The 11,150-nt window shown below is 47.2% G+C and overlaps 1 protein-coding gene across 1 annotated transcript; it reads left to right on the plus strand.

Moving 5' to 3' along the window:
• The first annotated feature begins 1,049 nt into the window (after positions 1–1,049).
• LOC140900769 (keratin, type II cytoskeletal 5-like) lies at positions 1,050–10,576 on the plus strand. The gene is given in 9 exon segments (XM_073318549.1): positions 1,050–1,835; positions 2,587–2,801; positions 4,869–4,929; positions 5,759–5,854; positions 6,513–6,677; positions 7,560–7,685; positions 8,636–8,856; positions 10,113–10,147; positions 10,263–10,576. Coding segments are annotated over 9 exon segments (2,019 nt in total).
• Positions 10,577–11,150: the final 574 nt, after the last annotated feature.

Consider the following 11,150-nt stretch of genomic DNA (forward strand, 5'->3'; position numbering starts at 1 on the left):
TAATGTAGTATCAGGTTTCAGAGTAACAGCCGTGTTAGTCTGTATTCGCAAAAAGAAAAGGAGGACTTGTGGCACCTTAGAGAGTAACCAATTTATTTGAGCATGAGCTTTCGTGAGCTACAGCTCACTTCATCGGATGCATACTGTGGAAAGTGTAGAAAATTGTGTATAAAAAGATCTTCTACACTTTCCACAGTATGCATCCGATGAAGTGAGCTGTAGCTCACGAAAGCTCATGCTCAAATAAATTGGTTAGTCTCTTAGGTGCCACAAGTCCTCCTTTTCTTTTTCCTAATGTAGTATCGATTTTTTTTTTTTTTTTGGAATGAACGTGATGAACGTGGCTTCATCTTTGAAAGCCATTTCAACAGTCAATTGCAGCTCTGTTTGCCATAGCTAAAAAAAAAAAAAATGAATTAAAGCTAAAAAAGCTTAAAGCTAAGCCTTTCAAAATTGCCTCGAGGATTTGCACACCCAACTCCCACTACAATGATCAAGAGTTGGTCGTCTAAATTCCCAAGGAGCCTTTGAAAAATCTCTCTCTCACATACACACACATACACGCACACCAGTGCTGTAATAGCTGAAACTGGCATTATTGGTGTCTTTAGGTATGCAGATTTCTAAGCAGATTGTGTATCATGTCCTCTGCAATAAGAACATGCAGCCCCTTTGCAATGTAAGAACCATCCCCCAAGCCCTGCAAAGACTTTGAGCATGGAAGTAACTTTACCGGTTAAAGTCAATTGTATTGTTCACGTCAATAGAGCAGCTGGTGTGGTCGTTTACAGACGCTAGCTCTGTGATAGTGGATGATCCAGCGACTAGTCCTGACACACAGGAGTAGCCTCTTCATGCCAAATCTCATGAGTCAGAGTTTCAGAATCAGGCCTACAATCTTGTTTAATTAAAAAAACAACAACCCTGTTGTGCAAGGGCAAGTAAGTGCACTCCGTTACTTTCTTGCCCACAAACAATGCATTTTTCAGAGCCAGGCGGCTACCTAGGTGTGTTTGACAAGACAAGTCGCTGCAAGGTACGTCAAGCCCATGAATGCAGCGGCTCAGCTCTGCATCCCATGCCAAGTGCTCTGAGCGGATAAAAGAAGCGGCTCCCAGCTCTCACCTCAGAGGGGTTCCATCTCCTTCGCTCTCTGCTCTTCTCCCTGCAGCACAGCTTCTATTCCTGCACTTTGCTCCCCACTCGTTTCGTTCTCAATTGAACGAGCCACCATGAGTCGAATCTCCATGAGAAAATCAACGAGCGGGGGTGGAAGCAAGACCTTCAGCTCAGGTTCTGCTGGCTTAAGTGGAGGTTTTGGTGGCGGCGGTGGTGGTGGCAGAAGCAGCTTCAGCTCGGTCTCTGTCTCTCGGGTCGGAGGAGGAAGAGCTGGCAGCTTTGGAGGTGGTGGCGGTGGCGGTTTTGGAAGCAGAAGCCTATATAGCCTAGGTGGAAATAAAAGAGTTTCCTACAGTACCGTCAGCGGAGGTCTCCGGAGTGGATTTGGTGGTGGTGGATACAGTTTTGGTGGAGGAGCAGGCTCTGGCTTTGGTTTCGGTGTTGGAGCAGGCGGTGGTTTTGCTCTCGGTGGAGGTGGTGGGTATGGGTTGGGTGGTGCTGGCGGTGGCTATGGGTTGGGTGGCCCTGGGTTCGGTGGAAGGGGTGGCCCTGGGTTTCCCATTTGCCCACCCGCTGGCATCCACGAAGTGACCGTCAACCAGAGCCTCTTGGCGCCGCTCCACCTGGATATCGACCCGGAGGTCCAGAAAGTGAAAGTGCAGGAGAGGGAACAGATCAAGACCCTCAACAACAAATTTGCTGGCTTCATTGACAAGGTGAGCACCTGTCCTGAATCCACAGGCTGCAAAGTATCTTCTCTGGATTGTTCAGTGTCTTCAAGAAAAAAAATTGAATGCTATCCTTTTCCATGAGCATGCATTGCCTGGGCAATTTCTGTATTCACCATGGTTTATCCACAGGCAGTGGATTATTAGTATTAGGAGAAATCGCTGATTTAAAAACCAGGAATTTTTCTTAAATCTCCATTTCACGCTGCGGGGACAATAAACTGTTGTTTTTTAAAAATCCTTCTCAGCCTTTCACTTGATGATAAACTCTCCGCTAGTAGAAAGAAAAGGAGGACTTGTGGCACCTTAGAGACTAACCAATTTATTAGAGCATAAGCTTTCATGAGCTACAGCTCACTCCATTGGATTCAATGGGGTTACATTGATTTGAAGTAGTTGTGAATCTGGGGCCAGATTTTCAAAGATATTTAGGCACCTAAAGATAGACCCCTAGTGGGCTTTACAAAAGTACCCAAGTAGGTAAGTGCCTAACCTGCTTAAGTTCTTTTGAAAATCCCGCTTGCATCTTTAGGTTCCTAAATGCCATTGGAAATCTGGCACCTGGTCCCAAAATGCCTATATGAAAAGTACCTGTCATATCCTCCCTACTCCCATCTCTCTCTCTCTCTTTCTCGCTCTCTGCCCTGAACTGAACAAATCAACTTTTTTCTCCTCAATGGTTTTGTGAATTGTTTGAATGGGTTTAAGCACCTGCCCGTGGGTTCTGTTTTTCCCCCAGGTCCGATTCTTGGAGCAACAGAACAAAGTATTGGAGACCAAATGGACTCTACTGCAGGAACAGGGCCAGACGACCATCAAACGGAGCCTGGAGCCTCTTTTTGACGCCTATATTAATAACCTCAGGAGGCAGCTAGATAACCTCTTGGGGGAGAGAGGAAGGCTGGATTCAGAACTGAGGAACATGCAAGACATGGTGGAGGATTTTAAGAACAAGTAAGAAAGTCTGCATTAAAATCTAGGCTATTGGCATGCATGAAAAACCAAGCCAGGCATTTCATACTGTACTGAGTATCAAAATGCCTTACATGGGCATCATGTGGCATTTGCTGCTACTCAAAGCAGATGCATACACTGAGCCAGATTCTGATCTCGGAGCATCTGGCTCTAGCTCCATTGAAGGTCAGTGGAATTACTCTAGCGTAACTGAGATCAGAATTTGACCCACTGATTTGTTAAAAATTAAACAGCAGAGGCTTTTAAAATTCATATTCACAAGTATAGTTGATGTGCAAAAATTTCAAAAGCACCGTAAGTGACTTAGAAGCTTAAGTCCCATTTTCAAAAAGTGACCTAGCACTTAGAACTAAGACCCATTGACTTCTGATTTTCAAAAGTGACAGGTACTTAGGTGCCTAAATCCTACTGGCTTTCAGTAGGACTTAGGCGCTTTTGAACATTTTACCCCATATCTAAAATGCCTTCTCTCCATCGCTGATATATACAAGACACTCTTAACCTTTGCATCCTATAAAGCATTAGGTAGCAAGACTGGCAAAGTGCCAATCTGAGAAAATTACACTTGAGGATCAGAAAAGTTTAAATAGATAGATGTGTTTTTAGGAATCTGCACATAATGTTGGCATGGTGGAATGGAATGAATTGGCTTCTAGTATTCATTTGTGTTTTTTGTATTTGTATCTTTCATTGGCTTTTTTAATGGTCCAAAATAATACAGTCTATTTTACTCATTATACTATGGTTTCTGGAGGATGGAAATACTGCATGGGAAATAGACTGTGTCTTATTTCAAATCCCTCTTCATTGCCTCTTTCATCTCATTCCCACGCCAAAATCGGATACAGAGTTGGCAAAAGCCTTCTGGAGACATCCAGATCACCTTTGCCGCAGCACGGTCAAGATAATGCTTCCTTTCTCCTATCTTTCCAAGATCCACCCTGCCTCTTTGATTTAGCCCTAAGCCATGAAGTTTCACAGAAGCATATTTTTAGCTTAACGAAGTGCTTTTGCAAAACTCCAGCTAAAAGATCTTGGAATAAATTGTACAGTTAGGTAGACAGGCTGATTTATGATGTATTTACAGGCATTTCCATGGCAGTTGCATCTAAAGCAATTAGTGACACTTGATAATGGGCCCTAATCCTGCAAAGATTTTAACCACATGCTTAACTTGATGCCTGGTGGGTAGCTCCACGGGTTTCAGCTGGGACTAATAAGAATGCAGAAAGTTAACCATGTGGGTAATTCTGTGCAGGTTTCAGGTGAGTAACCAACCAGTAGGTACCCTTACATCTGGGGCTAGATTTTAAGCAAGTGTGTCAGTTCTGATCTCTGTACTATTTTTCAAATGTAGACCCCTTCTTTCAGCAAGCCACAGCTAAAGAAAATTGGTGGTACTTATATGGCCCCAGGCTGCACAGCATCTGAGCAGCTCGCAGTTGTGAACGTATTTATCTTAACACCCCTTCACTAGCAGTGCTAGTGTCCTTCTTAAAGATGGGGAATGGAGGCATGGAGCCATGAAGGGTAACATTTTCCCAGTGCTTAAGTCACTTTAAAATGTATGATTCCATCAAAGTCCAAGGGAAGTTTGTAGCAGAGCAAGGATTTGAACTTAGGTTTCTGACCTCATGTGCCTGCACGCGACACACTGGACCATTTCCCTCTCAGGCAGTTGTAGGCGAAGTGCTACAATTAGCCACTTCACGATGTGGCTTCTGCTACCACCAGACCTGATACCACTAGCTAAGCTTGGAGACACAGTGGCGAGATTTTCATAGGCACAGGTTGCATCTAGGCACCCAACGCCCATTGATTTTCAGTGGGAGTTGGGCCCCTAACAGCTCTGGATTTAAAATCCTTCCCCCTCTCCCCATGGCCCCTATCGTTTGGAATAGGAGCGGCTTGCATCATAGAAATGTAGGACTGGAAGGGACCTTGAGAGATCTTCTAGTCCAGTCCCCTGCACTCAAGGCAGGGTCCGTGCCTTCTCCACTAGTCACTCAAGCTGATGGGTCCTGATCGAGCACTCTCTCTCAACAGATATGAAGATGAAATCAACCGGCGCACAGCTGCAGAGAATGACTTTGTAGTGCTCAAGAAGGTGAGTAGAGCAGCGTCGCTCATGGGCCTGAGTCCGAGAGGCGTGTGGTACCCGCAGAGTCCAACCAGCACCAGTGGGAGCTGTGGACCCCCCCCAGCCCCTGCTCGACTGGGACCTGTCTGGGAATTACAGCTCAAACTGGCATTGGAATGTTTAGCAATGCATTGTGGACGAGGTCCTCAGCTGGAGTAAATTGGTATGGTGTCATTCACCTTGGAAATGAAACCCCTTCAGGGCTGAGAGGAAGAAAGCCTCTTCCCTACTGGCTGCATGCTCGTTACACGGAAAACAGTGGCTGGTGGCTATGCCTAGTGGTAAATCTAGTAGCCCCGCCCTTACCCTCTTGCACCCTAAACCTTTGCCACCCCCAAATCCAGGGTCTCCGGGGCTGAGAAGGGCTGGCACAAGGCACTTGGCACCAGCTACCCAGGAACTGCTCTAGGAACTGCAGTCAGAACTACCAGGATGTCCCTTTCCAGCCTGAGAGCTGGCTGCCCTACCCCCGTAACTCTCCTTGCTCACCCTCCTATCCCTCTGCCCACACCACACCCCTAACATCCCCGCACCGATTGGCACAACACTGCCCCTCCCGCACCAAGTGCTGCTCACCTAGGACCATCCCTGGCCACAAAAGAAGGGACCGGCCTTGCCCTTTAATCACACACTTTAAAAGCACTTGTACATCACGATAGAGTGACTTCTTAGGCAATAACACTCTGCTAAGGCTGATGACAGCGGACAGGTGGTTTTTTTGCTGTTGTCACCAGTGCCCTTTGGCTGACTCTGTAGCTCGTCAGGATGTCCGTGACCTTTGTCTTCTTTCCTTTAGGATGTAGATGGCTCCTACATGAACAAGGTCGAGTTGCAGGCGAAAGCAGACGCGCTGGCAGATGAAATTAATTTCCTGAGAGCTCTGTATGAAGCGGTAAGCAGCTGTCCCCCACTGTTTTAGAAACTTAGAGAGTTCCCCACCCTACTGCACCAGGCACTGATGCCAATCTATGGTATTTGTATGGTCCCCTTTAACATGGGACCTGGCACCTCATAGTCGTCAGTGTATTTATCAAAATTTTCAATGGTAAAATTTCCAAACATTTTTGTTGGTTTCATTCTGCTTTTCGAGTTCGGTTTTTGAAAAGCCCCAAAAAGGAATGTTGGTTTTAATTCAAATTAAATCAAAATGGAAAAAAAAAACCCCAAAAAACCTTGGTTTTATTAGAGGTTGAAATTGTCCACACCAAAAAAATCAAAACATTTTGAATGAAAAATTGTTGCTTAACATTGTTTATGACTACTTATTACCTGCATTATGGTAGCACCTAGGAGCCACAGTCACGGACCATGACCCCACTGCGCTAGGTGCAGTACAAATGCAGAACAAAAAGAGATCCCCTGCCCCAAAGAACTTGCAATCTAAGTATAAAACAAGAGGGGAAAGGCGGAGACTGACAGACAGACAGGGGAGCCCAAGGAAACAGAGAGACACAAGTAGTCAGCAGAATGGGCAGGGATCTCAGGGCACCAGCTGCCTCACGGGTGTCAGCTCTACAATGCAAATGACCCAGGCTTTGCATATCTTCTAGGAACTGAGCCAGATGCAGCAGCAGGTCTCCGACACCTCCGTCATCCTGTCTATGGACAACAACCGAAGCCTGGACCTGGACAGTATCATCAGGGAGGTCAAAGCGCAGTACGAGGAGATTGCCAACAGGAGCAGAGCTGAGGCGGAGTCTTGGTACCAGACCAAGGTGAGTAACCAGGATCATGAGTGGGACTGAAGGCCAATAATGTTCTGGGCTTTTTTTATTCCTCTTATTGCATTCAGTTCCTCACATAGCACCATGGTAGCCAATGGGAGCTTTATCCTTGACTCTGACGGGTACAGGATCACATTTTAGAATGATCAAGTTTGCCAGAAGCTGGGAGTAGAGGACAGGGGATGGATCACTCAATGATTGTCTGTTCTGTTCATTCCCTCTCAAGTACCTGCCATTGGCCACTGTCGGCAGACAGGATCCTGGGCTAGACAGACCTTTGGTCTGACCCAGTGCGGCCGTTCTTAAGTTACATCAGGAATGGATTTGGCTCATTGCACACAGTAATAACAATAGTAAATGACTCTGCAGAGATTTTCATCATTAGTTCTCAAAACACTTAACAGTGGTGGATAAGTATAGTTTTAAATATGGGGAAACTGAGGCAAGTACCGTTTAAGTGATTTGACACTGGTTGCCCAAAGAGTCAGTGGCAGAGCCAGCACTGGAAGCCAGGTCTCGTGACTCCCACATTACTGTTTTAACCACTAGGCCACAGTGTCTATAGTCCTTGGGGTGCAAGGCTGGGAATGCTTTCTTTATTGTAGTAATTACAAGTGTGTCTTTGCTCTAGACGCAACATTAAGAATAAGTGGAAACACATTTGGGTTCCAAGTCCTGTGATTACTAACGCTAGATGAACACACAAGGCCCAGCTGCATACATACACCTTTGCCCTGCTAGTGTCTGGAGGCTTCTGAAGTACAAGACATAGGGCTCCCAAGCTATTTAAATGGATACTATCCAGTTCCTCAAGCTGCAGTAAGTAATGGGTCGTGTTCTCCCTGCCCCGCACCCTTATGTCTGAATATTTAGTTTGAGGAGCTGCAGATCTCCGTCGGGCGGCACGGTGATGACCTGCGCAACACAAAGGTCGAAATTTCCGAGATCAACCGGGTGATCCACAGGCTGCGGAATGAAATCGACAATGTGAAGAAGCAGGTACGGTGGAGCATCTCGTGACCTGGGGCCAGCAAGTGGTTGGGCGTGAAGCAAAGGCCGGGGGCAGGAGGGAGCGTGTGCGCTGAACAACGGTTCGGCTGATGGGTTCGGAGCAGGGAGGTGGTTGAGGGTCGTCTCGTTTTGTAAGAAATGGTGATGCCAGCCTGAAGGAAGTGTGCACGGGACGCTGTGCATTGCATACCAAGCACTCACACTTGCAAGGCCTCCATTACCGTGATAGCTCATGTCTCTCCCGAATCTCTAGCCACTGACCCCTCCTTTCACTCAACTCTTCTAACTCTCAGTGGTAATTTTCTGGTGGTCCATGGAGCAGTTCTAGGCTAGTGCTCTAACCACTGGGCCATCCTTCCTCTTTCTTCCTCTATTAAAAACAGTAAAGCAGCTCTAGTTTACACCAGCTGAGGATCTGGCCACATCATGGCCAGGGGGACTCTACCCAAGATGCAATACACACTGCCGATAAGCTTGAGAACCACTGATATTGAGTACATATCTGTTTGCCCCTTACTTACACAAATTTGATTCACGTTAATGGAGGGGCTGCTGATTTACACCACTGTAAGTGAAAGGGGTCTCATGCCCATTCCATTCAGTGAAATTACTCCTGGTTTACAGTACTGTAAGCAAAAGAGGAATGACACCCAGTGGAGTTACTCCCAATTTACACTGGAGCATGCAAAAGAGAATCATACCCATTGACTTCAGTGCAGTGACTCCTGACTTACACTGTCACATGCGAAAGAGAATCATATCCATTGACTTCAGTGGAGTGACTCCTGATTTGCACAAAGGGGACTCATGCTAATGATTTCAGTGATCTGTTTATTACTCCAGGCTTACATGGGCTTACATGCCCAGAGTGAGCTTTCACTCTCACATTTGGTTACCCCATTAAATAATAACCACACTTCAATGTTCCCGGTTCGCAGTGCGCCAACCTACAAGCGGCCATTACCGAGGCCGAGGAGCGCGGCGAACTGGCCCTCAAGGACGCCCGAGCAAAACTGGCTGAGCTGGAGGACGCCCTGCAGAAGGCCAAGTCAGACTTGGCCCGCCAGGTGCGGGAGTACCAGGAGCTGATGAACGTCAAGCTGGCCCTGGATATCGAGATCGCCACCTACAGGAAGCTGCTGGAAGGAGAGGAGAGCAGGTGGGTGCACGATGCAATGCCACCACAGCCCTGAGGCAAGTGAGCAACCCAATTGCTCCCCTGAGCGCAGGATGCGAGATTGGAACCCTATAATTCCGGGTATGTCTACCCAGCAACGGCGACGTGTGACCGCAGAACCCGTGCTAGCCCTGACTGGGCAGTGACACAGGCTCCCCACGTGGGTACGCACCCAGGCTTGGACTCAAGCGGCTAGTCTGTACTGCTGTGGCTTTGCTGCTATTTTTAATGAGCTGGGCTGATCAAAGCTGCCTTGGGTATGTCTATCACACATGCAGCATTGACACCTCCCAACTGCAGCGTAGACATACACCCAACGAGGGACGGAACAAAGGCTAAATTTTCGTGTGAGCAAATAAGGTGCCTTCCTTCATGTTTGCACAGCTCCTAGCACACTGCGAGTGGCACCGGAAATATGTCCCAGTAATTAGAAGAAGATAGGTAAAATGCCGCTGTAATTGGAGCAGAGATGGGATAAGGTGCTGCAAATGCAATCCCATGACTGTGAGTACTGTGAGCTAGATTAGATGAGACTGATGTGTGATGCTTGACTGATGTTCAGAGTTTAAAGATGGGAATCCTAGTGCTGGAAGCTTTCATAAGGCTGAAAATCTAGCTGACAAAACTATATGTGTGAGGTGGGCTGGTGACTAGTCCCTCCTTTTCCATTGTTTTCATCCGCACTCTAAATGTTTTACCTAAACATCTCATCCGGACATTGGGCAAATTTCAGCTGGCTCCAAAGCTGGCTGAACAACGGGAGAGGGAAAATTCACCAAAATTCAGAAAACTTCCAGTCTTCCCCCTTTCATTTTTCCATGGCCTTAGAAAAAGTTTTTCCCTGAAATTTCCAATCCGGTTGGCTCTAATAAGTAATGGAGCTGGAATTTTCAAAGGGAGTAGGTAAGGCCTTTTTGAAAATTCCAGCCTATGCTCCTAAATCAATTCAGACTCGAAATAAGGTGCAACTTACCTAGGGCCAGGGTAGATTCTCCACCGCTATAGGTCTTTAAGTCAAGACTGGGGGCCTTTCTAAAAGATATGTGCTGGCTCAACCAGGACTTATGGGTGCAGGAATCCCTACAGGAGATTCTCAGGCATGGGTTATCAGAGTAGATGAGCACAATGGTCCCTTCTGGCCTTAATGTCTGCAAATCTGTCTGTATCGGTCATTGGCTGCCTGTGAGTTGAGGGCGCCACTTACATCCTTTCCTTCCTGTCTCTCTCTTCCCTAACAGGCTGGCAGGAGAGGGAGTTGGACCCGTGAGCATCTGTAAGTGATTCGAACTCTGACCTATCATTGGCTTTTCCAAATGAAGGGGATGTCTGGGTTTGGTTTCCCTCTGGAAAGCACAGAGGTCTCAGCTGTTGTGCTTGTCGTTTTGCAGCGGTGGTCAGCTCCTCAACTGGATACAGCACTGGAAGCAGCCTAGGAGGAGGATACGGAGGTGGGCTTTCCATGGGAGGTGCCGGAGGAGGTGGCAGCTACGGTCTCAGCATGGGAGGCGGAAGCGGATTCAGCGTTGGCGGCGGTGGCGGTGGCGGATTTGGCTACGGAGGTGGGCTCGGCATCGGAGTGGGCAGCAGTTTCAGCTCTGGAAGCGGAAGAGGCCTGGGTGGAAGTCTGAGCTCCGGCGGGAAGAGCAGCTCCAGCGTGAAAATCGTATCCAAGACCACTTCCAGCAAAAAATCCATCAGATAAAGATGAGGCCCCCAGCGATCCCTGCATGAATGAAAACACGTTTCCTAACTACTGAAAGCAAGTGCAGCCCTTAGAAATCCATTGTGTAAATAGCTGAGCTAAGCCCCTCACTCATGTCCTTTCACCTTTTCCCCGTGGATTGGGTTCAGCCAGGATCTTACCATGGAAATCTGGAAGGTTGTTGGCCAAAGCATTGGTTGCAATCTGTTTCACATGTGGGGTTCTGACCAGCACAGAGGCCAGACCGTATTCCTGATTCGGCACGTGCTTTATCGTTAATTCCCATGGGAATCGTGAACTTAAAGATGAGCTGAAGCGCTTTGCTGAATCAGGACCTGTCTGATCACCACGCCCAGTTAAATCCATCACTCACAGCTGATGGGAAGGGGGATTTCCATTTTCATGCTGTGCAAATGTGCCTAGATATATGTTGCCTGAAATCCCTTTCCTGTTTGGGCGTGTTCATTTAATTCACAGTAAAAAGAAAATTTGTAGCGGCAGCCTCACGAAATTACAAACCGTCTGTTCTAGCCAAAGAAAATAGTTACACGACACTATAATACGGTAAGATCTG

The sequence above is a fragment of the Lepidochelys kempii genome, chromosome 20, assembly GCF_965140265.1.
Source record: "Lepidochelys kempii isolate rLepKem1 chromosome 20, rLepKem1.hap2, whole genome shotgun sequence".
NCBI classification, from domain to species: domain Eukaryota; kingdom Metazoa; phylum Chordata; order Testudines; family Cheloniidae; genus Lepidochelys; species Lepidochelys kempii.